The sequence below is a fragment of the Ctenopharyngodon idella genome, chromosome 8 (genome assembly GCF_019924925.1).
Source record: "Ctenopharyngodon idella isolate HZGC_01 chromosome 8, HZGC01, whole genome shotgun sequence".
NCBI lineage: Eukaryota > Metazoa > Chordata > Actinopteri > Cypriniformes > Xenocyprididae > Ctenopharyngodon > Ctenopharyngodon idella.
This window is the reverse complement of record NC_067227.1, coordinates 1,760,001-1,776,919: the sequence shown is the minus strand read 5'-3', so window position 1 is coordinate 1,776,919 and position 16,919 is coordinate 1,760,001. Positions and strand designations below refer to the sequence as shown.

The 16,919-nt window shown below is 36.4% G+C and overlaps 1 protein-coding gene across 1 annotated transcript; it reads right to left on the bottom strand.

The window, feature by feature from the left end:
* Positions 1-311: 311 nt before the first annotated feature.
* Positions 312-15,247, bottom strand: cep78 (centrosomal protein 78). Its single transcript, XM_051904271.1, has 16 exons — positions 15,115-15,247; positions 13,714-13,974; positions 13,289-13,458; positions 9,117-9,189; positions 7,430-7,533; positions 7,186-7,360; positions 6,990-7,103; positions 5,713-5,777; positions 5,488-5,581; positions 5,293-5,395; positions 5,105-5,147; positions 4,871-5,008; positions 3,747-3,824; positions 3,511-3,665; positions 3,212-3,350; positions 312-1,087 (listed from the first exon to the last, which is right to left on the bottom strand). Exons 2-16 carry the CDS (start codon positions 13,967-13,969, stop codon positions 695-697), a joined length of 2,100 nt encoding a protein of 699 aa, XP_051760231.1. The 5' UTR covers positions 13,970-13,974; positions 15,115-15,247; the 3' UTR covers positions 312-694.
* Positions 15,248-16,919: the final 1,672 nt, after the last annotated feature.

Below are 16,919 nucleotides of genomic sequence, written 5' to 3'. Positions count from 1 at the left end.
TTTTTCTTTTTTAATAAATCTGCAAAAATGTCAACAATTCTCTGTTTTTCTGTCAATATGGGGTGCTGTGTGTACATTAATGAGGAAAAAAATGAACTTAAATGATTTTAGCAAATGGCTGCAATATAACAAAGAGTGAAAAATTTAAGGGGTCTGAATACTTTCCGTACCCACTGTGTGTGTGATATATATATATATATATATATATAGATAGATATAGATATATATATATAGTATTTCTGAATCAGAAATGGCAAAGACTAAAGAAAATTTCATACTGCAAACAGCAAGGTATTGCATGACGCAGGTCATACAGTATGTGCAAAAATGGGTTTATTTTCAAATGAAAAATTATTCATAGAAAAAAACAAGACAATTAGCAGGTGGCAAATTTGATTTCACTGTTTTCATCAATCACAAATATCAATCAATTTAGCAAAAAGTCTGATACAATAACGTTAGTGTCATTGAACTGCAAATATTCTATAAATAAAACTTCAGTCTATAAAACTAAACAACATTAATATCTGTGAATAAACCACATCCTGAACCTAGAATGTCATAAAGCACAGCAACTTTTCAAACAAACATAACAGGATTAGAACAGGTGGTTCAGTCTCAATATATACCAGACAGGTCGAGATGACAGCAGTAACAAACATTTAAACGTCTTTATGTTAGCCAAGCTCTCCAGCTAGAACCCAACCAGTCCAGCAGCACCTCTCCGGCTTCCTGAAGAGCTCTGTCTGCCTGAACCCAACGGAGACAGACTAGAGGCTCTGGAGTTCAGAGCTGAGTACACTGATCCGTTTGCACGAGAGGACTTTGAGTCTTTGGACTGAAGACTGACACTGCTGACTGAACTTCCTGAGCGAGAGCCTCCGCTGGCCCTCTGACGGCTCGAGGGGTCCTGTCGGCTCTGCTCCGGGGCCTCAAACTCAAGCGGCTCCTGTAACGTCTGGGAGGCACCACACAAGCTGACTGGAAGTAGAGGCACTTCCTGTTGGGAATGAGGCTGGGGAATGTCTTCAGCATTAAAAAGAGGTTCTGAATGGGTCCTTGATTCAGGTTGAGGGATGTCTGCCATCTGTGTGGAGATTAGAGGAATAATAATAATAATAATAATAATAATAACAATAAATAATTATAATTTTATAAATAAAACAATAAATACACTAGCATTTAAAAGTTTGGGGTCGGTAAGATTACCTTCCAAGTATGAATAATGATTTTTTTTTTTCTTTTTTTGATTATTCTCATTTGTTAGGACTTCCAAATTGGAATAAAAATATAAAATAACCAATTTACACTACCGCTCAAAAGTTTGGGGTTGGCATGTGTTTTATTTATTTTTTGTTTAAGTCTCTTCTGCTCACCAAGGCTGCACTTATTTAAATTAAAAATGCAGTAAACACAATGAAATATTATTATAATTTAAAGAAGCTGTTTTCTATGTAAAAAATATATTATAAAATGTAATTTATTCCTGTGATCAAAGCTGAATTTTCAGCATCATTACTCCAGTCTCCAGTGTCACATGATCCTTCAGAAATCATTCTAATATGATGATTTGATGATCAAGAAACATTTCTGATTATTATCAATGTTGAAAACAGTTGTGCTGCTTCATATGTTTGTGGAAACCATGATTCATGACAGAAATGGTTCCATATTTTGTGGAAACAAAATATGATCCTTTTTTATGATCCTTTAAAGGGGACCTATTATGCAAAATTCACTTTTGCATGGTGTTTGGACATAAATGTGTGTTGGCAGTGTGTGTACACAACCACCCTATAATGATAAAAATCCAACCACTCTTTTTTTTTTAATCCCCATAAATCATAAGCAGTGTTTCAGAACAAGTCGTTTCCAGTTCCCTGGCAGTGTGACGTCACATTAGCCACAGGCCCCGCCCACAAATGCTGACAGACACTGCCGTTTTAACACAGAACCGCCCTGAGCGAGTTCACAGTCCGCCATTTCTGCACTGACGAGAATGTCTCCCAAGCGTTTTAGGCGTTCTGTAGCTGGATGTATTAATCCACATAGCTCTCTCCATTTACTCCCTAAATCTGAGCCGCTGAAGACGAGGTGGATTAACTTTGTTTTTGAAGAAAATGCTCCCTCAACTCTACCGAAATTCGTTTATGTCTGCATGAATCATTTCACACAGGACTTTGTGAACGAATGTCAATACAAAGGAACAACACAAAACAGAGGTTGTGCTAAATAGTTGTTACTCAAGGATAGATCAGTAAACTGCTCATGATCCAGCTTACAGCCTCCAGAGTGATACTGGATACGGCAGTAATGAAGATGAGAGCACTTTATTACAGTTCATCGGAGTTGATTTAAGGATATAAAGTTTACCAGTTTATTAAGCACCACCCGAAAAGGCATAAGGTCTTTATATATTTGTTTACTGTTAGTTGTAACGAGTGTTTCTGTGTACTTCGCTGTGTATGTTGATAATAATGCGAGAGAGAGAGAGAGAGTTTATGGATAATATTTTAATGCACACTTGCACTGTGTTTTATTAAGCTCTTACAGAGATTTTCTAGAGTGAAAACAGACGCTTCATCTTTTGTGTGAAGTACAATTAAAATTATAAATCTCATTGGTAAACTGGCTTGTACTAATATAGTGGATAAAAACAAGAAGACAATATAAGTTATAACCGTAATTGAACTAAACTATACCTGTTCTATCTCCATGCAGCATATATTCGCAGTTTCTGTCATTATAGTGCGTCCTGACTGACTCCTGACACCGGAGAATCAGCTCTTGAAGCTCCGCCCTCTTAGGCTGAGCACAGCAGCTCATTTGCATTTAAAGGGCACACACTGAAACTGCGCATTTTTGCTCAACCCTAAAAAGTGGCAATTTTAACATGTTATAAAAAATTATCTGTGGGGTATTTTAAGCTAAAACTTCACATACACACTCTGGGGACATCAGAGATTTATTTTACATTTTGTAAAATGGGGCATAATAGGTCCCTTTTAATGAATAGAAAGAACAGCATTTATTTGAAATAAACTTCTGTAACATTTGTAATGTCTTTACTGTAACTTATGATCAATTTAATGCATCCTTACTGAATAATTACTTAAACATATTAATTTCTTTCAAAAAAGTCTGACACCCAAACTTTTGAATCTCTTTTAAATCATTTTTGAATGTGTCTTGTTCTCTTATGTCTACTCACGGCTGAACTCTCCCTCCTCTCCTGGTTTCTCTGGTTCTCTCGGCTGAAGTGTGTCCTCTCTGTTGAGGAGAGCTGAGGATGCCCAAGAAGCCCAAAGTCTGATTGGTCTATTCCAGCCATAGACGCAAACCGGCCCAGCCTAACAGGAATCAAGAAACTCCCAATTAATCACAGCTAAATCTTCAAATATTAAAAATAATAATAATCTGGCATCAAGACTTCTGAAGAAAAAAAAGACACAAAACTTGCATCACTCATTCAGTAGATATATGAAATATCTGCTAACAGATCAGACAGACCCAGCATCTTTCAGCAGGTCTAGAAAGGCATGGAATTTGTGGAAGGAGGATTCGATGCTTTCCAGCACGTGTTCATCCTCTAGAACAGAGGCGTTGAGATGGGCTTCAGACAGGGATTGATTCAGACTGCGCAAACGCTCGTTCTCCAATTCCAGCTACAGGAAGATACATATTAACATTACTTTCTGACATGTTACTATTCATTTTACCAACAGAATAACTGGGGATACGTGTACCTCCACCAGACGAGAGTTGGTTTTCAGTCTGGTGTTCCTCTCCTCTGCCAGCCTCAGCCGACACTCTTCTAGCTCCACCTGTGGGTGAGGGGAGGAAGTGCACCACATTATCCTTAATGAATACAGTGGCACCAAATATATTTAACTGTATATTTAAGCCACATTTAAAAATGTAAGAATGTCATTACATTAGATAACAAAAGATCAAAACCAAGCACCGCTGTAGTGTACATATAGGGTTTTTTTGTAAATTCAGCTTTGATCACTGGAATAAATTACATTTTACAATATATTTATAAAAACAGTTACTTTAGATTGTTATAATATTTTTACAGTTTTTACTGTATTTTTATTAAAATAAATGCAGTCATGGTGAACATAAGACTTCTTTTAAAAACATAAAATAACAGTATTGTAAATTGGTTATTTTGCATTTTTATTCCAATGTGGAAGTCGTAATAAATAAGGAGAGTAATAAAAAGAAAAAAAAATGTTTAATTATTATCATTATTCAGGGCTCTACGCTTGCATTTCTTTTTTGGGAGCACTTGTCCCACACTTTCAGTCTTCAAACTATGAAAGTTAGCCATAGAAATAATGACTATTACATGATTACATATTTACTAAATCTAAACAGAAGGAAATAAAATTTCAATTTCAAAAGCCATTTCAATATATATTGCATGGAATTTTTTTTTTTTTTTTTAAATTGACAACCCAGTCATTTCCCACAACACTCAACAATTTAGCTTTGTTTTTATTTTTCTTAAGTTAGTGTATTCATTTACCAACAGTGTGTGTGAATAGCTTGAGATGAAATATGAGATACACTGAAAAATTGAGGAAAAAGAATGTGATGCATGTAAGCATAAATGAACAGTCTGAGAAGAGTTTATTTTCTAAAGGGCCAAAGTGGCCCCTACTGTACACTAGCGGTCAAACATTCTGGGAATAATTAAGATTTTTTTCTGAAAGAAGTCTCTTATGCTCACCAAGGCTGAACTTATTTGATCATAAACACAGTAAAAACTGTAATAATGTGAAATATTATTACCATTTAAAATAGCTGTTTTCTATTGTTTAATGTTTAATGACATTTAATTATTTTCCTGTTGCTGTGTTACCTGTAATCGGCTGTTCTCTGTCTGCAGTCTTCTGAACTGGTAGCTTGTGATTTTCTCCTGAGGACTCGGTACATGTGCATCATCCACCTCCTCGGACTCTGACTCAGTCTCCACGGTTACCCGCACAGAGGTGGCGTTCTGATGAAGAAAACCATCATCAACCTCAACGCACCTCACTTTAACAATAACAAAAACTACAGAGCACGAAATCATGAATCATAAAACAGCCCTTACTTGAAAACTCTGGTCTGTCGCCCCATCAGCCTGTGATGCACCTCTTTACAGATCAACAAAGAGAGACATGCTCATGTTATCTTATTGACTTGAATGGAAAAGCAGATCTTCTGGATGAATTCTGTGAGGTAACACTTCAGTTCTGAAATCTATCCTGAGACTGATATCACTAACATCATTGCGCTCACCTCTGTAAGCCCGCCCGTGCAGCAGTGCGCCATGGGACGTACCCCACTGAACCGGGCCGAGGAGGCCTCCACACAGAGTTTACGGATGAGGACCGGCGAGATCCTGTAGAGAATGACAGGAAACAGTCCAGTAAAACATACTAAACATCTCACTGCTAGAAAAAAAAAAAAAAATAGCCAAAACACTGCAAATACCGATTCGATATGAAGCTTTCCCTGTGTTCCTCCTCCTCAAATGCCGTGACTGATCAACAGTGTCTTTAGGAGAAGGAGGTTTAAGCCAAAGATACTGAAACACAACACACTGACAGTATGAGCACAGCACATGTGGTCAATACTCATTACATTTTAATCAAGAAACAACAGATTCATTTAATATCTAATAATCTAAAACATTTAAAGATGCAAAAGTTTTCAGACCTGTGAGTCATGGCTTTTGGTGTTCATGAGAACTTTTTTAAGCACTGACTTCACCACATTATTATCTAGAAGAAAAGGAAAGAATTGATAAAGTAATGTGAACATGATTTGGAGTTGTTATCTCAGGCCCTGTTTCCAGCTGGTATTAAAATGTGTTTGGGTCTTCAGCCGACAAAGATTAAATCCCGTCTGGCTAGAGCGCTTCCCATAATGTTTACACATTAGGTCAGTAGGTGGAGAGTAGGTGGTCTTTTGTGGCTGTTTGAACACATTCAACCACATGAGCGTCTACACTATGAAAGCAATCTGGTTGAATGTGTTTTCCACTACCCCTGGAAGTGGTCGAGCTCAAAACATTTTACACCCCGTTTACACCTGTATTTAGCATCATCCACTTGTGATCCGATCAACCAAAACGCATCTTAATACCAGGTGGAAACAGGGTCTCAGAGGGCAAGTGCTGATCAAAGATCATCTTGAGATGCCATTAACATTTTATCCATTAGTAATATTAATATTAAAGTCAACATATAACTGCATTCACAACCCATTTTACATGTATCTCAGTTTCCACCAAAATATTAAGCAGTGCGACTGTTTTTAACATTGATAATAATCTGAAGGATCTTGTGACACTGAAGACTGCAGTAATGATGCTGAAAATTCAGCTTTGCCATCAAAGGAAAAAAATGACATTTTTAAAGGAATAGTTCACCCAAAAATGAAAATTATCCCATAATTTACTCACCCTCAAGCCATCCTAGGTGTATATGACTTTTATTAAAAAATATCCTGGCTCTTTCAAGCTTTATAATGGGAGTGAATAGCGTCCAAGTTTTTGAAGCTACAAAAAGCACATTCATCCATCATAAAAGTAATCCATACGGCTACAAGGGGTTAATAAAGGCCTTCTGAAGTGAAGCAATGAGTTTTTGTATAAAAAAAAAAAAATCCTTTTTTAAAACTTTATAAACTGTAATATCTGGCTATAATAACTAACTAATATTTTATAATGTGTTTTCACGAGAGTGTCAAGTTCTGGTGGAAGGGTGATCTTTGACCCAACGTATGATGTAAATTATGGGATAATTTTCATTTTTGGGTGAACTATTCCTTTAAATATATTCAAATACAAAGCAGTTATTTTAAATTTTAATATTATTTCACAATATTATTGCATTTTTTATCAAATAAATACAGTCTTGTTGAACAGAAGAGACTTCTTTCAAAAACATAAATCTTCTTGACCCCAAACCCCAAAGTTTTGGATCAGTTACCGATCAGCGGGTTTCTCCTGATGTCAAGCACACACAGAGTGGAATTGGACTGAAGCATCTGCTCTAGAACTTGAGCTGCTTCATTAGAGATGCCACAGCGCTGCAGGTCCACCGCTAGGGGAATATAAGGTGGAAATGTGGGTGTACATGTGCTTGTGAAATATATACGCCTGTGTTGAAGAATGAGTTCTCGAACCTTTGACCCACAGGTCCTCTGTAAGCTCACGGGCGAGTGCCATCACTCCTCTGTCTCCGATCAGAATGTTGTCATTTAGAGTAACTCTGCGCAGTCCGCTCATGGCTTCAAACTCCGCCCTCCTGTAGCGCAGAGTCTCCACCCACGCCGTACTATGCCGCCTCATTGCCTGGTGCTGAACAACAGATGAAACTCATGAATTAGTTTCCAGGAATGAATTATACTAATAAACGTTGCCTTGTACCTTTATGATGTTCGCCATATGCTCCGCTCCTTGCCAGGTAATGTTACAGGAAGTGAAATCCACGGTCTTAATCGTTGATGAATATTTCACACTCTGACAAATGACTGAATGACAGAACAATAACAACAAAAATATTTTCTGCATTAATAACAATTCAATTCATATAAACACAATGTTTATACAACAGTAAGTCATTTAACCATGTATTGCTGTCTTTGGAAGGCTTCTGTCTTTCAAACATATTTTAAATTATATTTTTTATTATTTTAAAATTATTAATTTTAATTTTAAATTTGTACGATTTAATTATTAGCTTTTCATTAAACTCAAAACTCACAGTCTGGGAAACCCTGATGTAATGTAATATTTAATGCACCTTATGTTGATAAAGAATGGAATATATTTTCGTTTTCTTTGTATTTTTATATAAATATGGTACAATATTAAACTATTCAACTCAATGTGATAAACAATCATGTTACTAATAGGGATGCTCCGATCTGCCTTTTTCGCTTCCGATACCGATTCCGATACCTGAGATTCAGTATCGGCCGATACCGATCCTATATTCAAGTAACAATAAAAAAAAGTGCTAAATTACCTAATAAACTGTATGCCTCACTGTGTGGAAGAAACTGGGATCATTCTTTTGTGCAAGGCATCAGGCTTGACTTAAACATAACTTTCCTAACTTTGTAAAACAAAATAACAAACAGACACAAATGTAGTGAATTATTTATTAAATAATTGTGCATCAGTGCAACAACTGTAAATAAACCAATGGCTTCACTAGCTTGGTAGACATTCAAAATAAACAGGAGTCCAGCTGACTCATGGCTTGTTTTTCATGAATGTTTGAGTCATACATGACATAAAGTAAATATATTTATAGATAAATATATACTATAAAATTAAAAGACATTTCTTTTAAATTTATAGTGGAGGGTTTTTTTTAATGAGGCAGTAACTTATGATATATAGGACAGAACAAAAAATGCTATTAACAATCTTTCATTGCGCAAAAGTATTATAAGATGAACGGCTCCCATACTGAGCGGCAGCACTCCGCATTGAAAAGTTCAAAGCACAAAGTGAAGATATACTGATGCGTATTGTATTACCGGTATCTTTGTCTACAGATGAAGTATAATAATAGAAACATTGATTCATCTTGGAGAGAGTTTCATTGTGTTGACTGTTGTAACCGAACGCAACACGTAGTTTGAATGCTGAATGGAAAATAACTGACAGCCGCAGCGGAGGGAGGCATTTACGTGAACTTTAATTTAACGACTTAAATATTTATCTGTACCTCAAATTAAACTATGGAATGGCTTCAGAACACTTGGAATATAGTGCATGAAAACTTTATGGTGCTTTTTAATGTTTTTGTGCCTTTTGTGGGGCTTAACAATAACACAGAAATAGTACACGCACAATATCGGATTTGGATCGGTCCCATCCGGCCGATACCCGATCCGGCAAAAATAGCAGTATCGGAGCCGATACCTGATCTGATTATAGGATCGGTGCATCCCTAGTTACTAACGACAACTTTTGTCATGTAATTTGGACTCTGTAATGGATTACAATTTGTAAGTAATCTACCAGCTCTGTGAGTGACATAAATCCTGATTTCCTCAAAACAGTAAAATGTCTGACGGGCAGAATCAAAACTTCAACTCACCTTCCAAACCTTGATCTGCGATCGGACAGTGTGCTAAAGAGAGATGCTCCAATGACACACTCTTAGCTAAACCCTGAACAGAAATTAGTACGTTATCTGAACATGTTTTCAAACAATAAATAAAAAAAATAATAATAATTAAATTAAATATGAAAAAAGGTACACTATGTAACTTTTTTTTGTTCAAAATTTAAAAAATTTAAATGAGTCAATATATCAATCCTTCTTCCAAAATCTTCCATGCGTTACTCGCCCGTGCACGTCATAGCCGTAAATAGAGAAAAGTTTCTCCATCTACTTTGGCGTGTGTCCGGTGTGGGAGTGGCAGAGGTTAGTTGTCACAACGGGTGAGAAAGGTTGACATGGAGCAGCTAAATCTCCAACCTTCGGAGAATCACCCGTTTTAAAAAAACACCGAACAGAGGAGAGAGAACGAGACAGAGATTGTAATAAAACAAGAATCAACATTAGCTCGGCTTTTCAGAGATGATGAGAACTGAGGGATTTGAAACGTTATACGTTAGAGCTGCACGATTAATCGTAAAAAAGATCATGATCTCGATTCAAGCACCCATGCGATCCTACTTCATTCTCCTGCATCTATTAAACCTTTGACAAAATCATACCGGAACGTTCAAATCTGTGTTCATGCTGCCAGAGCCAGAGAGAGCCATTTTGAATCACACATTAGTTATTTCTGTGTTACAAATATTCACATTATCACAGAAGTACTGAGATATAAGTTTTAAGTTAGTATTTAAACACCGATGTCTACGATAGCGATCAAAAAAGAGCAAACTACCTTTTGAAACGAACCTGGCACGTCAAATAATGGTTGTATCAATTACATCTAATTCCACTAGGTGGCGACAACTGACTGTTAAAAAATGTATTTGTCATTGAATCGTTCATTCAAAAGATTCGTTCAAAAACACTGATTCATCCAGCAATGAAACAAGTATTTATTAATGAGTCATTGAATTCATTCAAACATTTTTCAGCAATTAGAGTCAGCAATTTATATTTTGTCAGAACCTCTAGTAGATTACATGTTATTTTGTTTGGTTGTATATTCAGAATCGTGGGAGAATCGTGATCCCTATTTGAAACCAAAAAATCGTGATTCTCATTTTATCCAGAATCGTGCAGCTCTAATATAAGGGTTGTAAATGATGCCATTTTTATTACTCAACAGGTGAGTAAGGTATTTTATTGAACAGATTAATTGTCATATGTAGCTCTCTAACAGAGTTCATTGTAAAGCATTATCTATTGTGAAGCTCATTTCATTATGGTTGTTTTAGCGCTGTGCTGGAATTTATTTTCAAGGAAGTAACGTGTCTATTAATGGGTAAAGATACAGTAACTTCTTCAGCTCGTCAGCCTGAGATCCTTTCCATCTAAACTGGTTGTATTCCTAATTATAGTGAATGTTTTATGAGCAGTATGACAATCTCTCTCTCTCTCTCTTTTTTTAGTTATGAGAAAAAAAAAAAATTATTCACACAGTCACACAGAGCCAAAGCACAACCAAAACAATGTTGCAAATAAAAATAAATAAATCAAAAAGTTAGGGCTGGGTTATTTTTTAGATTTTTACAATTAATTCAAATTTAATGTTTATAAATTGAATAAAAATGTTAGCAAACGTTACAATTAGACATGCTGACAATACAGCAATGATAAACGACCACCTGATGGCGCGCCTGATTAACCGCTCTCACGTGACGCTCTACAAACGTAGAACACATCGCTGGTCTTAAGCGGCTGTTCACTCAGAAATGCGTTATTACGTTACGCTGCCCCCACGAGACGGTGGCAGTGGAATGGGGAAAAAGCAAAGTTATTAAACACGAGTTGAACTTTTTTTTAACTTGACCGCCACGTTTTTAGAATGCCGTTTCATGGGTGAGACGCTGCAAAAGACGCGAGACACGAGTGCAACAGCCAAACATGTCCACCAAACATAAAAACAATAGGAAAAATAGTGTAATGGAATGCAAAAACCTGTAAAGAACTACTGTATGTTTGATATTTCATGTTTGAAATATCAAACAGCTGCTGTTATTAGCTGCTGTTGTTTTCTGTTTTTACAAAGCATTCGCTGTTAATAATAGTCTATTACTAGTGTTATTTATTGCTATTACTTTTTGGCAAAAAAATATTTAGAATTTTTCTTATTTTATATTATTATATAGGATTTAAGATAAGTTTGTACAACATTTGCCTTCAAATTTCATGCATATTTTCTGCAAAGATATTTAACAAATAAGTAATTTGTTTTACATTTACAGCATGTTGATCACTTCAGGTGTGCTGCATTTGGAATAGAACTTTTTTTAACCAGATTGGTTAATAAAGAGAATGTTACTTGAATCATATGGTAGTTACGTTTTTAAGTTGACTAGTTAAACATTTAAAAAATAAATCGAAATCGTGAATCGGTCAATCGTTCTGAAAAAAAGAGATTTTATTTTTTGCCATATCGCCCAGTCCTACAAAAAGTACAAACCCGATTCCAAAAAAGTTGGGACACTGTACAAATTGTGAATAAAACAGGAATGCAATAATTTACAAATCTCATAAAATATTTTATTCACAATAGAATATAGATAACATATCAAATGTTGAAAGTGAGACATTTTGAAATGTCATGCCAAATATTGGCTCATTTTGGATTTCATGAGAGCTACACATTCCAAAAAAGTTGGGACAGGTAGCAATAAGAGGCCGGAAGAGTTGAATGTACATATAAGGAACAGCTGGAGGACCAATTTGCAACTTATTAGGTCAACTGGCAACATGATTGGGTATAAAAAGAGCCTCTCAGAGTGGCAGTGTCTCTCAGAAGTCAAGATGGGCAGAGGATCACCAATTCCCCCAATGCTGCGGCGAAAAATAGTGGAGCAATATCAGAAAGGAGTTTCTCAGAGAAAAATTGCAAAGAGTTTGAAGTTATCATCATCTACAGTGCATAATATCATCCAAAGATTCAGAGAATCTGGAACAATCTCTGTGCGTAAGAGTCAAGGCCGGAAAACCATACTGGATGCCCGTGATCTTCGGGCCCTTAGACGGCACTGCATCACAAACAGGAATGCTACTGTAATGGAAATCACAACATGGGCTCAGGAATACTTCCAGAAAACATTGTCAGTGAACACAATCCACCGTGCCATTCGCCGTTGCCGGCTAAAACTCTATAGGTCAAAAAAGAAGCCATATCTAAACATGATCCAGAAGCGCAGGCGTTTTCTCTGGGCCAAGGCTCATTTAAAATGGACTGTGGCAAAGTGGAAAACTGTTCTGTGGTCAGATGAATCAAAATTTGAAGTTCTTTTTGGAAAACTGGGACGCCATGTCATCCGGACTAAAGAGGACAAGGACAACCCAAGTTGTTATCAGCACTCAGTTCAGAAGCCTGCATCTCTGATGGTATGGGGTTGCATGAGTGCGTGTGGCATGGGCAGCTTACACATCTGGAAAGGCACCATCAATGCTGAAAGGTATATCCAAGTTCTAGAACAACATATGCTCCCATCCAGACGTCGTCTCTTTCAGGGAAGACCTTGCATTTTCCAACATGACAATGCCAGACCACATACTGCATCAATTACAACATCATGGCTGTGTAGAAGAAGGATCCGGGTACTGAAATGGCCAGCCTGCAGTCCAGATCTTTCACCCATAGAAAACATTTGGCGCATCATAAAGAGGAAGATGCGACAAAGAAGACCTAAGACAGTTGAGCAACTAGAAGCCTGTATTAGTCAAGAATGGGACAACATTCCTATTCCTAAACTTGAGCAATTTGTCTCCTCAGTCCCCAGACGTTTGCAGACTGTTATAAAAAGAAGAGGGGATGCCACACAGTGGTAAACATGGCCTTGTCCCAACTTTTTTGAGATGTTTTGATGCCATGAAATTTAAAATCAACTTATTTTTCCCTTAAAATGATACATTTTCTCAGTTTAAACATTTGATATGTCATCTATGTTGTATTCTGAATAAAATATTGAAATTTGAAACTTCCACATCATTGCATTCCTTTTTTATTCACAATTTGTACAGTGTCCCAACTTTTTTGGAATCGGGTTTGTAAAAGAACATTAAATAATAATAAAATGAAACAAAAATAATACAAATAAAAGCGAGTAAATATTTAGCTCCACCTTTGTGAGTGCGGTGAGGTCCCTCTCTCTCAATGGCAAACCGTGCAGATGAAGAGTCTTTAGGCTGCTGGACTCACACAGGCACTTCTGCACAGCCTTACACAATTGAAGCGTCATATTCTTGAAATGAATCACAGGAGTCTTCTTCTTATTATGAGCCTTGTACGAACCTGAGAAGAAAAAGACACTCAATCGTTACAAGATTCACCACTCTGAGTTTCGGTGCACCAGGGCAGCTTCCTTAACTAAAACATTTCTATTTAATAAGTTACTTTGCAATTTAGTGCTGGGCTGTACAAAAGTTCTAGATGCCGTGCTACACATTACATAACATGTGCAGTACAGTGTAACATGATATTTCAAATAGATGTGTTTTGTAACAGACACTCATTGAGCATATATGATGTGGTTGTCTGTTAACTAACTTTGAGCTCCAGTGCTGGTGAGGTAAGAGCTCTTGATGGCGACATGCTGGAGGTGTTTGTTGATGGCCAGGGCTGACAGTATGGGCGTCCAGTCCGCTAGACTGATGGGATCAGGGTTAAAATCTAACATCCCTCGACTCAGGCTGGCCTTCACCGCACGGACAGGAGCTGATCCTTGAGATGCACACACATGATCATAGAAACCCTCAAAGTCCTGAGCGCCTCTCCGACGGATCTGTGCCGGCTCCAGCATCATGCAACCTAAATCAAGATGGAAAAATGTAAGATCTGGTGTGGTGTCTGGAAGCTGTAGGGATGATTTATGAACTATGACAATTGTGAGCAAGAGAAAAGCACATAAACAGGAAAGAAAAGAGGATTTTTCTTGAATGAATGTACACTTGGAGTGAACTTCACATCTTAAAACTTTATCAGTGTTGGGTAAGTTACTCTAAAAAAGTATTTAGCTACTAATTACATCTTCAACAGTATAATTAATTAATTACTATACTGATTACTCTCTCTCTAAAAAGTACTGCATTACTTGTTACTTTCTAAACCTCAACCAGGTCAACAATACAAGAATAGACATGAAACTGCTCTTTTAATTCTTCCAAATATATAATAGAAAATTGCATAAATTATTCTTAAACTCACCAAAGAATTTAAGAAGATCAGGTTACATTAGAAACATACATGTTAATATTAGATGTTAAATTTTGATTTTAAATTCACTATTGTTTTATATAGAATTGTTCTATACATTATTTAATGCAATTACATCAGAAGTAACTAGTTAAATTACAGGGGGAAAAAAAACAAGAGTAATGCCTTACTTTACTTTTTCAAGGGAAAAGTAATTAAATTACTAATAATAGTAATTAATAGTTATTAAATACTTAGTAGTGTAATTAGACCTAACACTGATTAACATACAAACGTCTTACAGTTGCAGTAACAAAAAAATGTGAGAGAAAAAAACGATCATGTAGGACTAAAATATAGCAAATAAATGACCGTGTGCAGAACTTTAGGTTACCCCGGGAAGACTTTAAGTTTAATAAATTTAATTTAAGTCACTTGAAGAATGAATATCAGCTAAATAAAACATCAGTAGATTAGCCTAATACAGAAGACCTTTTCTCTGTTGACAAGAAAAACATTCTCCTGCACTCTTTAGAACAGACATCGATATACAAACAATCGTCAAAATAGCGTGTCTCTGGCTAATTTGTCCAGAGTATTCCTCAAATCTCTACGACCTACGACAGATTTATGTATCATATGCATGTGTACCTTCAATAACAAACATCGATTTGTTTTGTCTAAGCTACAGCAAGCGGTTTAAAGCTGATTTGGTCTTTTTCTTTTATGTGTTAGAAGAAGTTAAAAACGGATTACCTGTTTGTTAATGCCGTTGTCGTGGTTTCCACTCTAGAGACTGATAACTAACCCACCCAGTCCCAGCGTGTCAAAACAAACCGCGGCGGTTTGAAAGCGCAGCCGCGTCTCATTCTGCGCGTGAAACTCCTTCTGCCCATCTGCGCTCAACGCCACCTGCTGGCCGGAGTTACAACAGAGGCGCTTAAAGGGGCCGCGTCAGGAAAACAGGACTGTCCCTGCAAAAATGAGTTATTCAGAAATCATCATAGTTTTGACATAAGAACAATTAAGTGTTACTGATGTACAAAAGCGAATGCAGATGGTAATGTAGACATAAATTATGACTGTTTGGTGTGCAAGAAATCTTGATTAATATTATAATTAAACATCAGGGAATAATATAGCCTAAAATAATTCAATATTTTATTTTATTTATTGTTTTATTTTACTTTTTTTAACTTTATTTTATTTTAGTTTAGTTTATTATTATTCTATGGAAACACTTTCTTAAGCAAATAGCAATTAAAATTATTTGATTATTGATCAACAAACAACTATAGTTACAATAACTATAATAATTATAATAATTACTTTATTTTATTTTAATTTATTTTATTTTGTTTGGTTTTATTTTATTTTACTTTATTTTATTGAAAGGGAACAGTAATTAAAATCATTTGATTATTGATCAACAAAAAAACTTCTATAATAATTACAATAACTATAATAATTATAATAATTACTTTTTTTTTTTTATTATTTTATTTTATTTTATTTTATTTTATTTTATTTTAGTTTAGTTTAGTTTACAACCCGAATTCCGGAAATGTTGGGATGTTTTTTAAATTTGAATAAAATGAGAACTAAAAGACTTTCAAATCACATGAGCCAATATTTTATTCACAATAGAACATAGACAACATAACAAATGTTTGCAAATCTCATCATCTACAGTGCATAACATCATCAAAAGATTCAGAGAAACTGGAGAAATCTCTGTGCGTAAGGGACAAGGCCGAAGACCTTTATTGGATGCCCGTGGTCTTCGGCCCTCAGATGACACTGCGTCACTCATCGGCATGATTGTGTCAATGACATTACTAAATGGGCCCAGGAATACTTCCAGAAACCACTGTCGGTAAACACAATCCGCCGTGACATCTGCAGATGCCAACTAAAGCTCTATCATGCAATAAGGAAACCATATGTGAACATGGTCCAGAAGCGCCGTCGTGTCCTGTGGGCCAAGGCTCATTTAAAATGGACTGTTTCAAAGCAGAAAAGTGTTTTATGGTCCGACGAGTCCAAATTTGACATTCTTGTTGGAAATCATGGACGCCGTGTCCTCCGGGTTAAAGAGAAGGGAGACCTTCCAGCGTGTTATCAGCGTTCAGTTCAAAAGCCAGCATCTCTGATGGTATGGGGGTGCATAAGTGCATACGGCATGGGCAGATTGCATGTATTGGAAGGCACTATGAATGCTGAAAGGTATATAAAGATTTCCAGACGACGTCTATTTCAGGGAAGGCCTTGTGTATTTCAGCAGGACAATGCAAAACCACATACTGCAGCTATTACAACAGCATGGCTTCGTCGTAGAAGAGTCCGGGTGCTGAATTGGCCTGCCTGCAGTCCAGATCTTTCACCTATAGAGAAAAATACGTCAAAGATGACCACAAACTCTTCAGCAGCTGGAAACCTATATCAGGCAAGAATGGGACCAAATTCCAACACCAAAACTCCAGAAACTCATAACCTTGATGCCCAGACGTCTTCAAAATGTTCTGAAAAGAAGAGGAGATGCTACATCATGGTAAACATGC

What these genes read in the sequence shown, in the direction of transcription:
- cep78 (XM_051904271.1), bottom strand. Translation starts at nt 13,969, where the DNA reads ATGATGCTGGAGCCGGCACAGATCCGTCGGAGAGGCGCTCAGGACTTT. An exon ending in CAGGAGAAACCCGCTGATCG is followed by an intron (nt 5,778 to 6,989) that starts GTAACTGATCCA and finishes CTTTTCTTCTAG; the next exon opens with ATAATAATGTGGTGAAGTCA. An exon ending in CGACAGACCAGAGTTTTCAA is followed by an intron (nt 5,009 to 5,104) that starts GTAAGGGCTGTT and finishes TTTCTTCATCAG; the next exon opens with AACGCCACCTCTGTGCGGGT.